Genomic DNA, 24254 nt, shown 5'->3' on the forward strand with positions numbered 1-24254 from the left:
CAAACAAATAGCTTAACGGAATGCCTCAACAGCACTCTAACTCACATGCTTTCAATGTTTCTCGATGTCGAGCATTCTGGGTTGAAATATTGCCTTACGTCACATTCGCATATAGAACCACTGTCAAAGAAACAACGCGAGTGGTGCCATTTGACCTTGTATTCGGTTGAACAGCAACCACACCACTGGACTCCATGTTCCCCTAATTGGAGAAAGCGTCATTTCACCTTACCTAGAAGATTTCTAACAAAGAGCCGAGGAAGCCTGACAGATGGGAAGATACTGAATACGCCGCCAATCGCGCATCGATTATAGCTGGTACAACCAGTGCCGTAGTGAATCGCATTATCAGCCCGGAGACAAAGTATGGATATCGATCCCAGTGCGCCACTGTTGACTCTATAAAGAGCTTCTTTGCCGATACTTTGGTACTTACGAGGTACTGCACCATATAAGCGATGTCACCTATGAAGTTAAACCCACTGGACATATGAGCCCAAGACGCCGCAACGTCCCCGAGGTGGTGCCCGTTGTCCACATGAAGCCCTACTATGAAAGATGATCGCAAGACGAACGCCGGTTTCAAGCATCCTTTCAGTGTCTGGCGCATCGGGACGATGTGTTCGAGGAGGGGGGCGACGCCGCGATATATTGGCTGCGTTCAAACTGAGCACCTTCACTATGCCGCACAGAGACCGTAATAGCACGAGCACCTGGCCACACCCAGGCCGCTTGCGTCAGGTGCTCAGGCTTCTGGTGAAGAAAATAAAGAAGTGCCCTGGAAATTCTTTGTTTTAAGGTTGACTCGCAGTTTCCTCACAGTTACCTTAACTTGCAAGCATAAGTTCGCCCTAATAAATAGGTTCGTTTTGCAAGCCTGTGTGCTTCAGTATCGTGACATTATAAACCGACTTGAATGCCAATATTCCGCAATGGTGGGAGCGCCCTTAATGTTTCAAATGCGCTTCCGATGCTCCCACGAGTTGCGCTTGCCTTCAAAAGAGATTTCTGGTGATGAAAGAAAAACATCGTCCGCATGACGTATCTCGCTATCAGCGACATGCCCGGATGCCGACACAAGGCGGCGAATGCAACTTCCTGTTCCGTGCTCCGCGTTCTCCTTGGGCATGGGACACGTTGCCTCACCGCAACTGAAAGGAAAGTGCACGTTGAAGACACAACATTTTTGCGCCACCACCAGTGTGGCAGTGTGGCAGCCCTCGCGTGAGTCAAGCGACTGTGCTCGCTGATTGAAAATGTCCATCGTGCTGTACCAACTGAACGCAAGTCCCCCATGCAGGTACGTCTTCGAACCACTGCCTCCGCGGAAGTGACAGTGGCTGCTTGTGGTTTTTTCTTGCTTGGCAAATAGAAAGGTGGCACTAGGAAGGTTTTAAATAGGTAAATTAGCTGAATACTTATTCTCTGGGAAAGCGCTGGAAAACTAAAGGGAGGTAGGATGCTGAAAAGGCCCTTTGCTTCGATTGTTTACAATAAATTTGGCAATATTCGGGTACGGCGAAATACAGTCAGTGTACGATTATATGCATAAAAATGTATACAAACAAAGCGGGTTTACGGAGCGTTATTGCTTCAGGTATAGCCTGGTATACAATGAAGAACTTGAATGCAGTATACCATTGGCAGAATGCAGAAGGACGGAAAGTTCGGCCAATTTGTGACAGTACTCGAACATATTTGAACATACCGGACTACTACATGGACACGAGAGAAGAAAAAACGAAGCACAGCACTCCTCCTTCTTTTCTTGAGCCCGTGTAGTCGTGCACTATGTTAAAAGAAGTACGAATACCAGTTCAAATACAGCATGCTTGCACCGTAGTTACATGGGCAAATAACCGCAGTTTCGACAAAACATGGTTAGTCAGGCTGTACCGCGGTTAGCGTCCGCCATGCTTCACCGATGTTCCGCAGTGCAAAAACGCCCTTGGTTAAGGCAGCAGTTGCCATGTGCACGGACGCCAGTTTTTCACTTCATGTTAGGACGCGTTTAGTGGAATGTAATGAAGTTTCTTGCAATCTTAGAGAAATGACACCATCTTTGCGTAATTTGTATACGTGTATTTTCATCAAAAACTAGAAATACGAGCCTTGTAGGGGCTATAGAACTTATTATTGTATGGGTGTGCCCAAAATAGCAGTTTCATGGACTGAAGCAAAGACTGTGGTCATTTCACCTACCTTTCACGTGCAGTGAAAAAGTTCACGCCGTCATTATTCCTATGTGGGAGTCCGTACTTTGCAAGAACGTAGCCGCTTGGTCAGATATCTGTTTTCTAACGTCAGTAATGGCATAACGTCTTGGATGCAAAAAGCTCTCGATTGTTTCAGTCGTGGACGTTGACTGAAAAGTGAATAGGTGTTCTGCAAATTGAAGTTCAGCCACGTATTCTTTTTTCAGCGTATATCAAAACCACCCAATCAGATTGTGACAGCTGGTGACGTCATTTGACCGCCATGTTTCGACACTGCAGAGTCCAACACCAGTACCTATTACATGACAACTGAGTTCATATAGAGTAAACACGAATGCATCCATGACTCATGAAGCTATAGCCAATGTTCACTTATTATAGCCAAATGTGTTTGTTCGGCTGCCACTGTCCCGAAAAAGTAGCCAAAGTGGCCAAAAGTAGCCCCACCTGGCAACCGTGCTGATGCTCCTACACACCTGTCGGCCAGGGCAAGGGTGTCTCTGAAAGCATCTCGAAACTGCGTTCTGCCGAGTGCGTGCCACAGAATTTTCGCTAACGTACACATTGCACCACCGTTTCCTGCCAACTACATTAGCCGTCGATGCGCGCTATTTCGCCAATGTTGTGGTAACTTAAAGTGAGTGAAGAGTTCTACACAGAACTTATATGCGACAAGATTTGGAGGTAAGCATCACAAACTACTGGTTCCTATTTGCTGATAAAAAACCGAAAAGGCCGCTTGGACTGAGAATAAAAAGGACAAGGACTGAGAATCAAAGTGACGTACCTGCCGAAATGAAAGCAAACGCTCCCGCATTTTGTTACTGGTGCTATATGCATAAAATACTTCTATGATACTTTAGTTAGTAAATCGAGAATGTGACATATGCGTTCCAGAAACCCACCTAACTTTACACTTTCATACTAGCTGGTATCCTTAGACATGATCTTCGGTGTATTGGGCGTTAGGAGAACTGTTGAACTAATAAAGATTACAGCTGTTACGTTTTTACGCCACTAAACTACGTTATAATTATGAAAGAAGCTGTAAGAAAGAGCTGCGGGAATGCCGACCCCTCAGTATTTTATTAACGTGCACCTAAATCCAAACTCGCGGGCCTTAAGCATCTTGTCTTCAATGAAAAGCGGCCGCCACGGGTCCGCGCTCAGTCGCGTGACCTTCCGTGGAGCAATCAACCACCGTAAACACTACACTGACGTGGCGGGCGGTTACTACGTAATTCAAATGGTCATATAGTATGTCACCAATGAGCAGAATTTCGTAAGTCATCATTACATCGTAGAAGATGATGTCACATATTGCTGTCATCGCATGATATATTCGTTTGGTGAAAGGTGCGCTGATATCAGAGACAAGGAGAGTGATGAAAGAAAAGTCAGGATAAGGCATTGATATTTTCTGGCTATTATCGAGAGGGCTCGGCTCAGCCCCTTTAAGGATCGTGAAGAAGAAGCTGAGTTGACAGAATGGAAGAAAGGAGAGCTCCATGAGGGGCGAGTGGATGACAAAAAAGCATTTTGTCATCCAGGCAGTGAGAATGAAGTCCAAGGCCTTTGTCTATAGGGCGTCGATGTCCACAGCACTCTCGAACTCGAGAAAGGCTCCCAGGGCTGGTATCCTGTACCATGTGGGAAAGTGAAAATTCTTAACAGTTGTCGCATAGAGACAGAATGAGTGGTATCAGCGCATAATCTCGTATCGCTCGCCCGCCATCGCAGGGTAGGAGCAAGGCATGTGCTCCGCTGTTTTGCGGAACCACATCTGTGGAAAGCAGGGGATATTCAGAGTGACCCGAGGTGTACATGCCTACAGTAGGCCAGGCGCTGGCGGGCCGCAGACGCAGCATGCAGTAGCCACCGCTTGTGTTTCCCCAGGCCAGTCTTCAGTGCAAGTGACGCGTGCCATTAGCTTGTCAGGGTGAGCCGTTTGTAGCAGCTGCTCATAGACAGTGAATTCAGGGTTTCCATATGCGTCGTGGAAAGCTTCAAGCAGGCGTGAAGGAGGAAGTCAGTAAAACCAGCTGAGAATAAAACAAATTGTGCTTTTGACTTCGAGTCATCTCAGACATTTTGTATGGACATTAGGTATCAACGTACACCGCTTGCGTACGTGTCTTAAGTTGTTGGAAGCGTGTGTTGTTGGAAACTAACCACCACGTTGGCTACGTATGAATAAATGTCTGTTTGAAGTATTATGCCATGTCAGTGCTCTTAATTAACCCCGTGAGTGTCTACTATAAATAATATTAAACTTCTAAACATCGCGTGCTGAATCGAGAATAGCCCATGAATATCAGTGTATGCAAATAAGCTGTACACGCATTTTCCGAAGTATTTTTGTGATGTGCATTGAAATTTGCCTTTCCCTGTCATGTGCATGCGTTTGAGCAGGAGAAACAAGAATAATTCACGATGCCGAATCAGTGAAGGGTGGACTCGAAAAGTGGAGGATAGTTGGCCCATAATGCCCGTAATGTGGGAAAACCGAAGTTCGGAATCACATTATTAATGTGTTATTTGTCATCTATATAAAATAGTTTTATCATTTTAAATATTTTTTCATCAAAAAATAAGCTTTCTGTATGACATTGTGCTGCGTTTTAACTTCGCACCCCTTTATTGGCACATGAATGTACCAGTAGTACAGGCAAAGCACTTCTCATATTTGCGCGTGGATGAGCGTGTAAAGAAGAACTTCAGTGTCATGTCGCTGCAAGGGGTTCCTGGCTCATGATTATTAGGAACTACGTGCCGTGTGATGAAATTTGACAATGATCAGTCTCGAACTTAAAAAGTGACTTCGGCTGGTGGGCCGTAGTGGGCTGCAATAACGACTGTCAAGATAGTATTGCAAGGGGAAGGGGGTGGGGTAGGCAGAGCAAATCTGAATCTAACGCTGCCATTTGAAAGTACGCCTTTCCCATAGCCCATATATGTCTCTTTTCTGGAAGGAATGTCACATCAGGTTAAAAAAAAAACATATCCATACTGATTTCTAAGATGTCTTAGATCTGAACACCACTTCACAAGTGTCCGACTTTTTGTTCCACGGTGGTGTTTCAACAGTTAGTGCAACAGTGACATTTCAACAACGGATGTTCTAACGCATCTGTCTGCTTATTCGAACAAAGCGCTAGTGGTTGCGATAGGCAAAACATTATAGCAAACACTGCTTGGCAAAGGACGAAAATTACAAAAATTTATTCCGTGTGAAGTGGTTGGCCACGTGCTTGATGTACCTGCCATGCAGTGTTTCCTTTTTCTGCGATCACAGCGACGTTCATTTCAGTATTGCTTTTCGTGAGCGATAATATGCGACTTTTGCCGCCCCAATCATAATATTGTTATAGGGAAGGCCGTTGTGAAGGGCTCAAGAAATTTCTATCACTTGGTTTGCTTTAACGTACACTATCATCGTACAGTACACGAGACTGCGATTTCACCTCCATTGAAATGTGACGGCCACGTCAGGGATCAAACCCACGGCCTCCTCGTTGGCATCCGAGCTCCGAAACAATTATGTCATCCCAGCAGACATTTTTATTGAGCTTTTATGTGAAAGAATATTACGTATCGTATAAAAGTGAAGGTTTTTTGGCAAAAACGAACCGTTTAGTATTACCGTATGTTCAGTGGAGATATCTTTTAAAATGCGTTTTACGACCACGCAGGGCGGTTCGCATTGTCGCTAGGTTGATTGGGATTGTCCTTGAGCTGAAAGACGTCAATGTTACAGCCAAAGAACACATGAAAGAAGATTTTCTCAAGGTAAGTTGGCTGCTCTGTTTTCGAATCGCTGTATAATTAGTGATGGCGTTCAATTATTAACTAGAGCAATCATAGGTCTTCTGCATTCCCGTGAGTGGCAAAATTGTAATACAAGTGAGCGTCTCTCATTTTCTGCTAGTCATAATAGTTTTTCAATTGTATCTGTGTGGATCTTGCTTTGAAAACCGAAAGATTCTTTGTAATAATCAGTACGTGAATTGAATGTCATAACTATAGTTACCAATAACAACCAAGATGACAACTTGTATATCAACATGAGAAAGCTGATAGAGAGAATGACCCTGGTATTCTGAAAAATAACGAGGTTGCAGGAAAGATGGAGGCTTGAAGGAGATATGCTTACATTTTTATTCTAATTCTCGGCTGAAAATGAGCGCGCATATTGTGTCCACTTTATCTTAGCCCTTCATTTACAGAGTGGTGCTTATACTCACTGCTTTACTGGATAAGTTGCTGGAGCCCACATTTAAATGAATAAACTCGTCTTTAATAAGTCAGCTACTAGAGTATCTGTAGTTCGCTGGCTTTGTGGCAAGTTTACATGATTCGATGAAAGAATTGAATTTGATGATGCCTGTACGGCAATGTACAACTCGCAGTATTTTGTTACATTATACGTATACATTATACATTAATATATGTATACAATATGTTACATTATGCGTATAGGATAGTATAGTTGAATACAAGACGAAGAAATAGACATGGGCCAGACACCTAACACGTAGGCTGGATAACCACTGGTCATTGCGGTTATCTGACAGGAATACCAGTGAAGGTAAATCTACAAAGGAGAGACAGTTAGATGGGACGATGAGATTAAAAGTTTTCAGGTAGAACGTGACAGCCAAAAGCACAACAGGGTGATTGGCGGATTATAGTAACGGTCTTTACTCTGCAGGGAACGTAGTCAGGGTAATGATCATGAAGATGATGAAGTTATTTACTGCCTTGACAAAGAGAAGTCTACTCGTGGAAACATGGCTACAGCAAGATTCTATCTTTTACAAATAGACCTCACTGTATCAATGAGAGTGATCGGGTCTACTTTGTGTTAATTTGTGATGCCTGACAGTGCTAACGCTGACAACAATTGTCTCCTTTCTTTGTCTATACGTAGATGCGTCATTTTAAAGGGTCAGGGTTGTCATAAAATCTAAATGGCATAAACTATCGTTCATGGCCCGACACGTTATTTTTAGGCAGCTTCGTGTTATTTGTGAGTTAAGCTCAAATGCATAAAAAACAAATAAATGCAAAAATGAGTAATTTCGGAGTGATAGCATGGTTTGAGATCCTCAGGTGGTATTTACTTCAAATGGTCGGAGTTTCGTTGGCAAGATATCTTCTTCTTCATGTTTGGAAAATGTACACAAACCGCGGTTGTGTGCCCAAGCCGCCATTTTGACAATTGTACTTGTTCTCTTCAACGCTTGGACTTCAAGCTTCGAAGAAGACAAGCACAATTGTTACAACGTCGGTGCGAGCACACAACCCCTGTTTGCGTTTATTGTAGTCGCAAGTTGTATTGTTCTTCCTAATTCTTGTTTAATGTTACCGGCATACCACTTTTCTGATTTTTTTCTAACAGCTGAACCCTATGCATACAATACCCACTCTGCAAGATGACACCTTCGTGCTGTGGGAAAGGTGAGTGTGATGCCTTAGTTTTTACGAGGCAGAGAAGAAATCGAAATATTTGAGTTGAACATAATGCTTCAAGTTGAAGAGAGAACTGCCCTTAGAATAAACTCATATACAACTTTTGAATCGTTTCGACCACATGATAGAATGCGCTCAATATTGTAAGACTACCTGAGAATTTTTTTTTCAAGAACGCACAGCCCAGATGTTCAGCTTTTTTTTTAGTCCACGCTCTCTTCTCACAAGGCAGATGAGTGTGGTAAAAAAAATTCATCATAGCAGGTGTGTTTGTAGAAAGTAATCTTTCCTGTTGCTTTTATGATGGGAATTCAGAAAATAAAATTTAAAAATATATTCGAACTAAAATTGCAGTGAGTAGTGTCTGTCCATGCTTACGCAATCAGTTATCACTGGGGCGTTACCTGCATGATGCGAAGCGTAGTACCCAGGTCAGCGCACTCGCCTATGAGACAGCTATGAAATGGGGAGCTCAGGACTGTACTAACGCCGTTTGGCAATAAAACTTGATTTTATTAGGTCCAAATATATTAGTATTGACCATTAAAATTGGTCTTCAGGTGTGCACTATCTTGAACTTCTTGCCACCTGTATGCACGGCGCTGAAGCGAGCTGGAATGTGCAATAGCTAGCAAATCGAGCCTTCTAGACAAGTGGGCGCACCCCTGTACGTCACGACGCGGAGCAACACACCGTATCGATTGCATTCTCTGTCACAGTTTAACTAAAGAAATTTTCCTGGACTCCTATATATGCTGTTCTATAGTTTTCACCAACCTACTAGCACTATTGCATATTTCAGAAAAAAAAAACACAGAGAAGTTAAGTAAAGAACAGTGTTCAAGAACGTTATGCACACCAGCGACGTTACAATGCATCATGATTGACTACGGATAACTAGTTCAAAACTGAAGAGAAACGTTGAAGTGTGTTCTACATAGGCAATTTATTAAAACATTTAGAAATAAATAATCGATTCATTTCAATTTATTACCTTAAAGACCCCTTAATAGGGGTATTCCATAAGCGATGGGAATACATTAGTACATAATTTGCTTAATGCATAACTCTAAACACACAAAAAAAGAAAAACACATGCGCTAAAGTACATAATTTGCATATCATGTAACTGAACACGAGAAAAATACACAAACATACATGGGCTAAGGTGTTACATACTTCAGCACAAGTACAATAAATAATACGTCAGCACTAGTACAGTAAAACTATGATTTCACTTTTTATTGCAAAAAGTGCGCAGTGATACGCTCCGCAAACGAACATGGGCAAGTGATGGTGGTGATCTCGTGGGGAAGGTTGTTCCAATCTGTAGCGGCATTGCAAAATAATGAGGCGGAAAAGGTTAAAGTGTGCATGCGAGGGCGGCCCACTTGGAAAGTGTGCCGTGTACGATGAGATGCTCGGGCTGCGGGTAGGATATAGGGTGGCTGATGAAGCGAGGTGTGATAAAACTTGTGGAAAAGTGAGAGGCATGCAGTGCGCCGGCGTGTACCAAAGAGAAGCAAATTCAATTCTTTAGTTAAGTAAGATATGCTCGTGTCATATGAATAATTAGAATGAATAAACCTTGCGGCACGAATTCGAATGGCTTTGAGTGCGTTGATGAGATATTTTTGGTGAGGATTACATATGGCAGATGCATATTCCTGTTTCGGATGGACTATTGACTGGTAGGCCAGTAGTTTAACTGGTTTGGGGGCGCATTTCAGATAACGCTTGATGAAACCAAGTGATTTTTTAGCAGAAGAAATGAGGTTAGTGATGTGTGTGCGCCAGGACAAGTCGTTCGATATAGTAACACCTGGGTACTTGTAAGACTGCGCAGAACACATGGGAAGTTCCTGATTGTGTATGTGTAAGGAAATGAATCGTGCCGACGAGCAAATACCATCAGTTTGCATTTCTTGGGAATAAATTCCATTAACCAACAGTCCCACCATTGCTGTAGACGATTGATGTCCTGCTGAAGTAAGCCTTGATTCGATTTGTTAGTAATTGTTCGATAAATGACGCAGTCGTCTTCGAACAAACGAACGTTGCAAGACACGTGCAGAGGCAGGTCATTGATGTATATTAGGAAAAGTAAAGGTCCGAGAACAGATCCTTGCGGTACGCTAGAGGTCACTGGTAGGGGGCTGGATGCACGGTTGTTAAGTGTAACGAACTGAGATCGGTTTGTCGAGAACGCTTCAATCCATCGCAAAATGTCGCTGTTAATGCTCGGAAGAGAAAGTTTTAGTAATATACGTTGGTGTGGTACCTTGTCGAATGCTTTTGCGAAATCTAGAAATATCGCGTCTGTCTGGAGGTTAGAATCTAAGTTGGTATGAATATCATGCAGGAAAATGGCCACTTGTGTTTCGCAGGAAAAGCCTTTGCGGAGCCCATGCTGTGAAGAATGAAAGTATTTGTTCGAGTCAAGAAATTTCATAATTTCTGTGTACATGACGTGTCCCATGAGCTTACAGGGCACACTCGTTAATGAAATAGGGCGATAATTAAGCGGGCAATTCCTGTCACCTGCTTTGTGGATTGGAACAACCTTTCCCACCTTTCAGTCATATGGCATTTCACCAGTTGAAAGTGACTGCGAGAACAGCAAACACAGGAAAACCGCGGTGACATGTTTAGTATTCTTTAACAGTTTCGAATTAATGGTATTCACGCCGGCTGATGATGTGAGTTTAACATTGTCGATTAACGATGAGATGCCATGTGGGAAAAATGTAATGGTCGGCATATGACTTGTTGCATTGGTACGCAAAAAAAAGGGGGGGGCGTGGTGAACTCTTCGGTAAATACAGACACAAAGGCTGCCTTAAAAAGGTTCGCGCACTCTATATCGTCGAATGTTTCACCTTCTTCATTGATAAGTGTTACACTATGCCTTTAGTGAGGATTTATCACCTGCCAGAATTTCTTTTTGTTATTGATTAAAAATTTCGGAAGGTCATCGCAAAAGAACGCATCTTTTGTCTTGCGAATCCCTGATAGGTATGCTCGTTCAGCAGCGTAGTATTTTTCCCATGGAAACGTGTCCGTCCTGCATTTAGCGGCACGATACATGCGTTTCTTTTTGTTTTCTAGTCTTTTGAACGTATTATGGAACCATGATTTTTGTTCATGCGTTCGAAAGATAATTTTTGGTATGTACCGGTTCGCTATGTTGTTTATTTTCTCTTTGAATACCATCCAATTTTCATTAATGGTGTGATTACAAAACGTATCTTGGAAGAAAAGTAGAAAATTTTGTAAATGTTCTCATATTGCATAATAACTACCTTTGTCGTATAAGTGTATAGTTTTTTCGCGCTTATGCTGCAAAGCTGGAGCAAAGCGAAAAAAAGCATGGATCACCTTGTGGTCGCTTATTTCTCTAAGAAAGGTAATGGACGACAAACTGTCTGGACAGTTCACCAGTACTAGGTCTAAAGTGTTTGCAGTGTCTTGGGTAACACGGGTCGGCGCTGATACAAGTTGTGTTAGATTAAAGTAGAGGCAAACGTCCAGAAAATCTTTTGCTTTGGTTTGGCTTACTAAAGAGGGTAGGGTGCTCCGCCAATCAATGTCTGGCAGGTCAAAGTTTTCAAAAAGAAGAAGGTGAGTTAAGCATGATATCTCTTTACTAAGCCATGAAGTCACTATCAGCTTCAGTTCACAGTCTCTTTTTTTGCTTAGTGAACGACCTTATTTGACTGATACACGTGCCAACTGCTCACAGAGGGTTCTGTAGTGCATTCCGCTGTCGTGTTTTCAGAAACTGTCTCCCTAGCGATCATGCGAACATGAAATCCAACTTTTTTTTGTTGGTTGAAGCGCTGCCTATAAAAACAAGCCACACTTCAAGTCAGAACGCGAACAGCGAGCATGTTCCCAGCAATGGAATATGATCACGTGTACTCTATGCCGTGTTTATTTTTACATCTGATATAGAGCGATAAAGGGGCCCTGAATCACTTTTTAAAGAAACAATGAAATGAATTCACTGAAAGAGCTTATTACGTAGCAAGTCGAATTTCACAAAGAGTTCAAGAATTCATCCAGTATGGCCGGAGTTACAAAGATTTTTCGCATGCTGTTCTTGCAATCTCTCTTGTCGTCCCAACAAAAGCGTTGGAATCTAAGCACAAGGAATCGGCATGGACAAAGAAAATGAGTCATGTGCACCTCGTGACTTTGAGCACTTTTTTTTCTTTTCATTTTGTCGAATACGTGGTATTTTTCGTGTGACCCTGTGCGCACCCGTGGGCAAGTCATGGTCTTCAGCTGTTATTCTTCTAACGACCGCGTGGGCCAAGCTCAAATCAGCCAGTTGCTGATAAAAAGCCTTCTACGAGTAATTTTTGAGATTCAATCGTCATTTGTCGGGAAAACGGAAAGCTACCTTTAGCTGACTTTGATCATTTACTGTCTATTCGAGGCCACGTGCTGCGCCAAAATATTCGGCTCGTGCGTTCTCGGGAGCTTCTATTGCCGATCGGCTGCGTTTTCCTACCATTCTCAGAAAGTGTTGCAGGGCCCCTTTAACTCTTTATTGGTGTTGCTCGCTTAAGTTGAAGTATGCAGTACATTGTTCGCTAATTCAGCACCACGTTACTCCAGTACCAAGTTAACTTCGTTGTTAAAAAGATGTGCCCATAATAAATGTCTTGTAGTTTATGAAAGGGCTGAAGTTTGCATGAATAAATATGACGGGCTTCAATCGCTGCGGCCAAATATTTGGAATTGGAAGTTTGTTGCTCACAATTTCACAAAAACTTCGCACACACTGGGTAGGCCCTTACCCATTGGATAGTGAAGTTGGGTCCGAAAAGATACATTATGTAAGGGGACTTCCAAAAAGCATAACGTAAGAAGTTATATAATGTGAATGAAGAATCTGAAAAGAAGAACAGTGCATGAAATAACCACACGCAGAGCAAAAAAGAAACAAAAAATAACGACTTATACTCATTTATTGAAATTAGGACAGCAATCTCACTAAACATGACCGGTCAATAATAAATCAGAACATTCCTCTAAATAGTGTTTTTCTAGTGTCTATGTGAACTGTGATCACACTTTTATTTCAAAAGGTTTAGCATTCCAGATCTTAATACCGGGAAGCTCTAAAATCCAATCACACTATACGTTGTTCATGGAATATTCCATTTACCAAATGTTAGTTGTCTGGTAAAACGGGAAGAAGCAGAGAACAGCGACACATTGAAAGTGTGGTTGTATTTAATAACCATGTATACATATTTGGCTAGTTTTGATTTGCATAGCATATCGAATGGCTAAATGCGTAATCGGGAAAACAGAGGTTCACTGGGGTCATTATATTTGGAATGAAGAATTATTCTTACAGCCCGTTGTTGAAGCCGTCTAACTGGTTTCAGGTAAGTTGTAAACGTGCCGCCCCAAGACTCAATGCAGTATGAATTATGACAATGAATGAAGGCATAATAAAGTAGTCGTAGAGTAGTGCTTTAAATTTTTGACGAGCTTGAGTAAGTGCATGGCATGCTGAGGCTAATATGGAACACACATTCTGAATCTACATCTGCCAATGTAAGTTATTATCTATAGTGGCACCAAGATATTGAATTGCGGTTACTTGCTCGATCACAGAATCGTTAATGTTACTGTGTATTTCATTAGCAGTAATGTAATTTAGTCCAGAGTGAAATGTAACACATTTGGTCTTACCGGTATTCATAGATAGCTTACTATTCTATAACCAATGAGCAACCTTATCCAATTTGGTGTTAAACTTCCACACAAGATCACCTAGGTTTTGACCTGTTACTATGACACAAGTATCGTCAGCGTGCATCAGAATGTTAGAAAACTGCAATATCCGCGGAAGGTCATTGATATACAAGGAGAACAGCAATGGTCGCAGTAACGAATCTGGGGACCACCAGTATTCAAGGACTCTTAGAAGACAAGAAATCATTATTATTACAGCCTGTTTACGACCTTTCTAATAGTGCGAAAAAAGTTCTAAAATGGTACCACAGAAACGATAGAGTGGTAATTTATTTAGCAATATTCTGTGGTCTACAGTGTCAAACGCTTTTTTAGGTCTACAAAGATAACTTATACTATCTTGTTTTCATTCAAAGCTATGTTTTTTAATTGCGTAAGTGTCAAAACAGCAGTGGACGTAGAATAGTTTAGTCTCAATTTATGTTGCTGATATGATAGTATGTTATATTTCGCAATAAGTTTATAGAAACGATTGGCAAGAATTTTTTGAAGATATCATTAATTATGCTCAAAACAGAGGTCAGATAGTTGGGCAGTTAAGAATAATCGCCACTTTTAAATGTTAGAATAACCTTTGTAATTTTTAAACAAAAAGGGTAAATGGCTGCTCTCACAGAATGGTTAAAAAGGCGACACAAAACTAGTCCGAGGACGTCTAAATTTTCTTAAGTAGCTTTACGGCTATCCCATCTAGGCCTGCCAATTTGCTCATTGGCATATCCGACACAATAAATCTGATTACCTCAAGGTTTATCTAGTGTTGAAATAATGGAGGCAAAGTAAGGGTTCAACTGTACGATTCAACTGTATTGGAGTCGATAACATCAAGAAGTACCTTAGAAGGCGGAGGGTGGTCGAGAACGCCAATTACACCTTGACAAAGTTTTTTTTAATAACCAATCACCTGTTCTATTTGTCGGGCATAATAACTCTTTTCACTAATTCTCATCAATGTCACTGTTGTATTACGCATTATTTCAAAATGACGCAAAAAGAATTCGTTGTACTTCTGTCGTTTCCATTTGTCGTGCCAGTAATGCTTGCGCCTTATGACCTCCAAGATTTCTTTATTGGTCCAGTGACATAACGTTGTTTCCCGTGAATGAAGCGAAACTTTTATGCTGCTTATTTTAATCGCGTTTTCGAGAAGAAAAATTGTTATCAAATTTAGTATGAACGCCATCACTGTACCTTTGACCAAAACTAGATTCAAGAAGAATATTTCTTAAAACTACGTAGTCTATTTTGGTTACAAACTTCGGCCCACCACGTTTTTTTTTACTCTAGATGCGACAAACACAGAAAAATATGGGAGAATGATCTGTGATAGGCTTGCCATACACTCCACTACTAATATTTTTCTCGAAATTCGTCATCACTGAAGCAGACGTTGCCGTTATTCGAGTGGGTATAGTGATGAGATTGCGAAAGCGATATGATTTTAGTAAGTACGAGTGGTCGTCATGGACTGAGCTACGGGTATGAATGTTCATAACACCATCATTAACACTAGATTGTTTGACGTTGTTTCTTAGGTGACACAGAATAATTTCAAGTGTTTCAAGAAAGCAGGAAGAAGACGCATTAGGGGGATGAAAAACTACGCCAACTGCAAGTGAGGATTTCACCCTGACGAATAGTGACTCGATGGCACGTGTACTGCACGATAGTGAAGGAAGGATTGTATACGAAATGCTTATTTTTAACAAACAGAGCAATACCTCCTCCTTGAGAACGAGAATCACGAGACTGAAATAGCATTGTGTAATAAGGAATAACAATGTTTTGATTTCTTTTTAGCCAAGTTTCATTGACAACAATTACGTCAAAGCGTTGTGGTTGCTGGGAAATATATGCGACGAGCTGATTAAAGTTTTTTGCATGCTGCGAATGTTGCTGCAAAATATCGATATGCTTCTGCTACTGTGGTTGTCTTGGTAGTTTAGGTGAGACAGTTTGTTTGAACTGGGCACGTGCGCTGGGTGTAGGCACACGCGTATACCTAATCCACACCGCCAATGTCGTCCTTGCATGCAACATGAAACACGCACAAACTTTCACGAAGGTCCCACTTACGTGTTCACTGAATCTTGCAATTGTGTATGTGACACCTTCGGCCGAGCGATAAGCTTTGCCAAAGACTTCATGTTCAATAACCGAAAAACTAGACGCATAGAAATGTTCTGGGAAAGTTGAAACATCATGTAAGAAAAAGCGTGGATTTACGAAGGCATCTGAATAAACAATATACACGATCCACGCTCTCCGGCAAAGTGTCCTAAAAAATTTAAATGACCTGAAAAATCTGCACTACGTGAAAAGGTACCGGTATCTTATCAGTACATTCTTGTGAATCTTCACTGCAATAAACTGGAAAACTGCATCACTGCAAAAAATATTGTGCGTCACGCACACGTCTTTAAATGTAAAAATGAACACACAATGACGGAAAGGAGAGAATTAGCAGAAGTTGGAACAGGAACGCGAGTCACGCAAAATATAGCAGCAAGAGTGTACACTTTCTTAACCTTCTGCAAAAACCCTTACATGTAGAATATATTTTAAACCATCAGCAGGCATTTGTCGTTGTTTTGGCATTTAAATAAGACACCAAACAAAAATCAAAGACTTCCTGAACACGCCAGCAATGTGTACCGCTTGACATTAGAAAAACAAAACATCCAGACAGCAGATAATGATGCAAACTGAGCAAATCAAGAACGGCTTTCCCCAAAATATTTCGAGAAAATCTCACAATTCATTACAGAGTCTTCTATTCACGGCTATTACATACATAAATTTTACCTGCCGTGTGTTTTCATCAAGTGGCGTGATCGTATGGAATCTTTTGCAGCCGTGCAATCATGCGCTACCTGGTTGACATGTATGCGCCTGACCACTCACTCTACCCTAAGGACGTCCGTAAGAGAGCACTGATTGACCAGTTCCTGGATTATGACCTGGGCACATTCTATCGCAGCATCGCCGATTACTTTGTGAGTGACTCTTGTTGGGTAAAATTCCTCTCACTCAACACAGTTCCGCACTTTCAACTCGGATTTAGAGCAGATTACAAATGAAGTTCACGTGTTAGCTTCACAAGACACATTGAATTTGGGTGAGTGCGATGATTGATGTTGAAGCATTTGTATGTGTTGGTTGAAGGCACCTCAGATTTATGCTTGAGAATCCAACGGAATCAACACCGATGCCATCTGTAAGGTTAGTGAACACAAAAAACTGCAAAAGCAAGAGGTGCACTGAAGCTTGAAATTCCTTATTTTACTTGTGCTATTCGTTAATATTCACAGCATTTTCTTTCATCGGTCTGCAACTTCCTTACCTTAGCGACATAATATACATTAGTGCGTTTCTGCTTGGGAAGTCTACGCAATGCTTATAAATTTTAACATGTAGGGTTTTGCATCCCAAAAGTAAGACTGGATTATTGATTGATATGTCGGGTTTAACGTCCCAAAACCACCATATAATTATGAGAGACGCCGTTGTGGGGGGCTCCGAAATTTCAACCACCTGGGGTTCTTTAACGTGCCCCTAAATTTGAGCACGCAGCCGCCACAGCCGGGATTCGATCCCGCGACTTGCGGGTCAGCAGCCGAGTACCATAGCCACTCGACCACCGCGGCGGGGGTAAAAGTAATACTGGAATATAAGGGACGCCGAACTGGAAGGCTCCACAAAATTTGACTATCTGGTGTTCTTTAACCTGCACAGTCATTGCCCAATACATATATCTTTACTTCTCGCCTCCATCGAAATGTGATCGCCGCTGCCTAGATTGGAAACGAGAGCTTCGTGTCAGCAGTCGGGCACTGTATCCACAGATACACCGAGGCAAACGTGTCAGCAAATACGATAAGGTGTATCTTCATTTTATGTTGTGTCTTGTGAAGTACTCTGCTATCAATTTCACATCAAGCTCCACGGTCAATTTCGCATTTGTTCATGTTGAATTGTAGGTTATGTATACCATGCAGTGTAGGTACAGACTTGAGAAACTCTATTCTTTAAAAGACTAAGCTACGCAGAGCAGTCCCTGCCAAAACACTTAGGCATGTAAAGCAATAAGCTAGCGCTTTACAGAATCATTTATCAAAACTGAAAGCGTGTTGTCAAGAACCATTTTCACAGTCTTGAAGAATGACTTAAATAAAGATATACCTCTGCAGTCTACGAGTCAAACGCATGCATCATTTCAAACCGTGTCATTTTGATGAACACCGCATGTTCAAATGAATTCAGTTTAAGCGCACATACTCTTACAGTATTGAATTGTAATCCCAAAACTTTATATTGTAACATTACATACATTCTTTTGTAAATTTTTATACGCTGTACTATCATACGCGCCGTCTGAAAGTCTCATCATTTTTTTTTGCAATACGTATCCAATGCCGTATTTGTGAAGTCACAATTTCGTGATGTAGAACTGAACCATTTTTGACGCATTCATACCACATACATCGAGTTAAATCGCCTTCCGGCACTAACGGCTTAAATTAGACTGCGAGACGCTCCTGCGTGCTCTAACAGTGACGTCATAACTGTCTTCCGGATTCAGATTTTCTTCCCCCCTGCACAGGATAGAAAACCGGTTGTTTCAAACTGGTCGCCCCACCGCGGTCGCTAAGGTACTCAGCTGCTGACCCGCAGGTCGCGGGATAGAATGACTGCTACGGCACCTGCGTTTTCAATGGAGGTGGAAATGACGTGAACCCGTGTGCTCCCATTTGAAAGCACGATAAAGAGCCCCAAGTGGTCGAAAACTCCGGAGTTCTCCTATATAGCGTCTCTCACAATAATATGGTCGTTTCGGTAATCAACCCCCCCTCCCCCCCCCCCAAACAATGAAGAATCACACTGGTTAACGTCTCTGCATGTCTTTCTATCTCTCTCATTTTGCCTTCTTAGTGAACACAGTGTAATTGCTATGCTTCATTTTACATTTCATATGATGTTATTCCACCTTCCACTGCTTTACTGTGTTACTCATGTCTTTTCATATTTTCGTGACCCAAGTTCTTTGCATAGCATCATTATTGATTTGATTTGTGTGTTGTACTGTAATATGACTGTATAAATACTGTGCAATTTCCTTCTAGGCTAATATTGTGTAAACAGGGATGACCGCATCTTTTGTGCCTATAACAACTCCCCTTCAAAATGCTAATTCGCCCCAAGGATAGCGAAATAATTATTTAAATAAATACATAAATAAATGAAACGACACTCAAGTTGTTCCTTTATTTATGATAACCCTGTAGGCCTCAAACATCGAATTTGCCAGCTTAGACAAAGTGAAGCGCAGTGTGGCTCATATCTACTCGGACAGGTGCTGAAGTAACACCAGGTGTTGTAAATGTCCCTCACACGCACATTCTGTGCACGCCAAGAAATATGCGAAAAAAAATCGCCAAGATAGGTGATCATTTTGCTTGTGATGGGTGAAGTTACTGCGGAAGATGCGTGAATTATGCCATTGAGGGGATGGCAAGTGTCCGACACTCACTGTAGTGACGAGCTGAAGCGACTACGCTTTTTAGTTGCCTTCCATGCAGCAGTATATAAGCCCTCAAGAGCAATCAATACAAGCTGCAACTACAGGCGGTCCAGAGCGCCCGGAAAATCGCTACAAGCCTTCGGCTGCCAGCGCCATCCTGGGCGGAGCCTCCAGGTTGAATTAAGGGTCGGAATGGCCCTTTCTCAGCCTCCTCAGAATATGTTTAAATAAAGTCAATCTCTCTCTCTCTCTCCATGCAGCAGGTGGTGGACTTGACGCGTCCACAAACACTTCCCTAGATCCGCAGCACAGAACGCAGAAAGGGTCGATTCGCGGTATTGAAGGAAAATAAAAACACCCGGACTGCGCAGAACACGCAGCCAGTCACAGGCGAAGCTGGAACAGAGGCCTTTCAGAGCCTTTTATGGGCTCTCTTTGGGTGAATGCTACAAGCACACTTGCTGAGTACCCACTAGGAAATCATTAATGATGATTTCTGGGTAGTAGGCAGGCAATCATTATGCCATCCTTCGTCATTCTTCTGAGAATCATGGTATTCACCAAACGCTTGCAAATAAATTCGTGGCAATTGTTCATGCAGTGCCTGACGACGATGAGGAATCATGCCTGAAGTCGGTATGAGCCATAGTTAATGCGTGATGAATAACAAGCTTTTGTGATTGCTTTGAACGTTGTACGACCCAATAATTACGCTGCTCGCAGTGCGTGATGGCTGGTTCATCTTTTCCTGTTCTGAAATAATTTATTACTCGCATATTGACTCGATTATTTTCCCTACATCAAGCCTGCCTAAGACAAGTTCGCAAACACGTTTTAAGCACCGGCGTGGCTCAGTAGCAGAATACTGGCACGCAGTGATCTGGGTCTTAAACTCCACTGTGTCCTTGGCTTTTTTAATTTACTGATATTGTTTTCTTAATTTCTGCGATAATGGTTATGTACACCGGTGACGGCGGACAACTACGGCACCACGAGTGACCCGTGTTGTAATCTCATAACAGCTTTCGCTGTAGAATCATTAAAGTAAACACTATCATGCCAATTGCAACACTGGCAGAAAATGCTTGATGTCTACCGAAGGTTACGTGGTGTAGGCTGGAAATATACTATCGCACTGGTAATCTGGACCACGTATAATGCAACGATATTCGACAACATAGAGTAGGGAATTTCAATGCTCGTTCGCTTGTGGCACTGCTACGTGCAGCAATTCACATGCTTAAAGCATTGTGATAAGTTACATACTGGTGAGGAGAGCCTCGATTTGTGTACAGATGAGCCTTAGGACTGTGTGAACCGAGTTTCTGTGCTTTCACAAAATTATGTAAAACATTTTACTGCTCTTGAAACGAAGGCTTTAGACAGCGATTCTAGGAGCATTCCTTTTAAAGAGACACTAAAAGCCGCAATGGGTCGACGTAGATTGTTAAAATAGTGGTTCAGGAACCTTGCAGTGTTACTTTTGTGACAAGGAAGGGATTATTTTGAAATAATATCACGTTTTAAGGTCCGCATCGGGTTAGCGTACTTCGAATTACCTGCCTCAAGAAGCGGAACGTCTAACGTCACTGCTGTCGTGCACAAAGTTGCCCGGCTTTACAGCGCCTCCGCGAACGAAAGCAGGGGGAGCCACAGCAGCAACAGCCATTGATCAATTTCCTGCCATTAGCTTCGAGGTCGCAGACGTGTTTGGTTCAACTGGGCCCCACTAGATGGCATGACCTGCCCAGTTGAACCATGCGAAAATTTGAACTACTTTGAAGTTTTGAAGTTTTGAACTACTCGAGCCATCCTGATAGTAACGTCCAGTGGTTTTTTTTCCATGAATCAAGTAGAAACGAGCAAGCAGCATTTTATTGCGTCTCTTGATGCACAGAACGTTCTTAATTAAGCTCAGCTAGATCCTATACTAGTGATTCATTGTGGGCGGTTCGTCTGATACCATCGGGATTGTTTTGAAATTATCCTACTGCGGCGCATGTATTTTTGTGCTTTTACTCCGATTGCTCGGTAAGTAGGGCAATGCTGTCGGTAATATTGTAATTTTGGATGTTGTCATACAATAAACTTTTTTTCTGACGTAAATTGTTATTTGACTTTACTGTCTCTTCAATTGAACAAACTACAATTATGTTTTTAATACATTTGGTGGACATTAAAGAAGTTTAGCGTTTCTTACCTTTTTATACCGTCAAGATTATCGTAGACAAAAGTAATCAAACTTTATCAAACTGCTAAATTTATGAGCATTCACTTTCAGGCTTTCGGGAATGTCGAAAAGCAGTGGGCTATTTGAAAAGTGACTACAAGTCACAGATTCGACCCTGCCACTTTTCTCCAAAATTTAAGATGTTGAGCATGATTTCTTTCAACACTGCCATGCTTCATGTCTATAGAATTCTTAAGATGTATACGACTGCTGAAAGAGACACTAAAAAGAGTTAGATGGAAATATGGCATTAGCATTATGTTTTTTTTTTGTTTTCGAACGCACTTCTTAGACCTATACATCCAAGCTTTATACATTTATTCTTACAACACATAAGAAAATTATTTTAAAAAGGTGGCTCATATTTAGAGAATACTGGTTGCTAACACAAGAAGAACAACTTTTCTAGGCTGTCCAATGCTGAGAGCATTACCTCAAGCGTATATCTTGATACGTGTACTGTAGGAAGATATGAAGTAACAAATGTATAATGTCATCATAATGAAAAACCAGAAAAAGGCTACCTAATCACGAGAGAAGTTCCTAAGTGGCGTATATATATATATATATATATATATATATATATAGATATATATCCTTCATTGATACCGAAATAGGTCTGTCATTCTTGAGAAACAGGATGTAGAAAAACAGCTATGATTTCCGCAGTGGTTCGGCCATTGGTCTTTTAGGTTGCCGGGCAAGATGTTCCCACATATCTTCCTAATCTTGCTATAAATCATCCTGCTTTATACGATCTACAAAACTTAAAGGGCTGCTTGTGCATCACTTCAAAAAAACGTGGACCCAAAAGAGAATATTTTGTTCTTAGTCTATGCATTGACCCCACCGTGTCGCTATTTGAAAGCTTTCTGATTTAAATGTACTTTGACACCGCCTCCCCAGATCGGAGAGACTGCAACCTTTCTGCGCCTATCCACGTTGGTTGTGTAGACGTCCCGGTGCTCGGTTGCTGAGACGAAGGTGGCCGTATGGAATTCCACTCCTGGTGGCCGCCTTTTAGACGGAGACCAAAGTGATATTGATACGTGTATGGAACTGTCACCCCGACACAGCTGAACTGGCACCCAAATGAAGAAGACGACAACGTGGTTGTTGTAGGTTGGACTCTCGAGCTTCTCCCGTTGGCCTGCATGACTGTGCGCTCTCTAAGTCGTTAGCAAGACCAGCTCTAGGTGAATAACTCTTCCCCGTAACATCTTTTGGTGGAAGGTGCGGGGTCTTCACATAACCCGGCTCTGGAACTCCGCAGTGGACGCCAGCTTTTTCCAGCCGCGATGCCTGAAACCAGCACTCAGGCCTCGCCATCGACGCCGGCTCCATCACCTGTGATTCCCCCCTCCCCATCTTCTCGACCCTGGCACGTTTTCCGGGACGGACAGCACGGACGTCGAAGAATGGCTTCATTATTCGAGCGCGTCAGCAAGCACTACAGGTGGAATGAAACGCTTATGCTGGCAAACATTCTATTCTACCTACGGGGTACGGCACGCGCCTGGTATGAGACGCATGAAGAACTAACCAGCTTGGACACATGCAAGCAAAAGCTTCGCGATTTGTTCGGTCGGTCAGTTGCTCGTCAGATGGCAGCCAGGCAGGAACTCGCGTCGCGTGTTCTATCATTGACGAAGTCGTACGTCACGTACATGCAAGACGTACTGGCGCTGTGTCGGAATACTGACAAAAACATGTTCGAGGCGGACCAGATCAGCCACGTGTTCAAAGGCATTGCTGATGATGCTTTCAACATACTAATGTGCAAGAACTGCGCCATTGTCGACTCCATCATATCTGAATGCCGACGATTTGAACAAGCTAAAAGCAGGCGAATAACCAACCACATCACGAGACTACCAAACACTGCTGCGACTTCGTCTTGCGAGGATTCCGCAGCACCCCGTTCACTTGCGCTTCCTGTCAATATCGCAAGGATTGTTCGCCAGGAGCTGGAAGCCGTGGCACCCGCTTCCTATCAGCCCCCTGCACAAGACAACTGGGCAACAGTCTCGCTTATTCAAGCCGTCGTACGTCAGGAGTTTGCTAACCGGGGCGTCCAGGTTCCGCAGCCCGCCAGACTAATGCCGCAGCCCCTGAGCACTCCCGTCCACAATTCTGACCACCACTCTGCCCCACTTGTCGCTGCGGCAGCTGCAACTCCTCGGTTTCCAACACGCTACCGAAATTCATCTGAGTGGCGCACGCACGATGATCGACCCATCTGCTTTTTTTGCTCTCGAGCTGGGCACATATCCCTCCATTACCGGAACAGGTGGTATTTCCGGCCAAGCTTTCCTAATGTCGACCGCCGTCACGACCGTGGACACTATTCGCAACCCGGTTTTCCGGATGACCATATTCAGGACCCTTCAGCACGCCGTTTATCTCCACGCTCTGAACCGTCCTACGCTGACGTCGTCGCCCAGAGAAACTGGTCTAGCCGCTCGCCGTCACCTCAGGGTCGGCCGTCACGCTCCCCTTAACGCCGCCGCTCTTCGTCACCGGCTTATTCTGGCCATTCCCGGGAAGCTAACGAGTGCAGCTCCTGGAGGTGGCGCTGCGTTGACGACTCGAAACGAAAACCCTCAACCGGCTACAAATTCAAGACGCAATTTACTTCGGGTGTTCATTGATGGCCACGCCGTTACTGCTCTAATTGTCACTAGTGCCCAAGTATCTGTTATGAGCTCTACACTTTGATCTCGCCTGAAAAAGGTTCTCACACCGGCTATGTTCTCTACTGTTCGAGTTGCCAACGGAAGTCGAACATCGGTGCTTGGTATGTGCACTGCCCGCGTCACTGTTGCTGGCCACCACACTTCCGTTCTCTTCGCAGTCCTCGATGTTTGCCCACAAGACGTCATCCTTGGAATTGACTTCTTAACCGCCCACTCCGCCCTCATTGATTGTTCCACCGGTATCTTACGGTTCGAATTGCCTTTGTGCACCAATTTCACTTCTCCCAGTCGCACTCGGCTACGATCCGTGGAGTCTCTACGGCTACCACCCCAGGCTGCTAGGC

The 24254-nt window shown here is 42.9% G+C and overlaps 1 protein-coding gene across 2 annotated transcripts in view; it reads left to right on the top strand.

The window, feature by feature from the left end:
- The first annotated feature begins 1134 nt into the window (after nt 1-1134).
- The window catches only part of LOC142804192 (glutathione S-transferase 1-like), a 54269-nt gene continuing 31149 nt past the window's right edge, over nt 1135-24254 (top strand). Inside the window, exons 1-4 of one of the 2 annotated variants that reach the window (XM_075890863.1) lie at nt 1135-1300; nt 5909-6005; nt 7618-7676; nt 16318-16459. In XM_075890863.1, coding sequence (XP_075746978.1) covers nt 1257-1300; nt 5909-6005; nt 7618-7676; nt 16318-16459 — 342 coding nt within the window. In that variant the 5' untranslated portion in view covers nt 1135-1256. The remainder of the gene's footprint in view (nt 1301-5908; nt 6006-7617; nt 7677-16317; nt 16460-24254) is intronic. The other variant, XM_075890861.1, reaches the window with a different exon arrangement.

The sequence above is a fragment of the Rhipicephalus microplus genome, chromosome 3 (assembly GCF_043290135.1).
Source record: "Rhipicephalus microplus isolate Deutch F79 chromosome 3, USDA_Rmic, whole genome shotgun sequence".
NCBI lineage: Eukaryota > Metazoa > Arthropoda > Arachnida > Ixodida > Ixodidae > Rhipicephalus > Rhipicephalus microplus.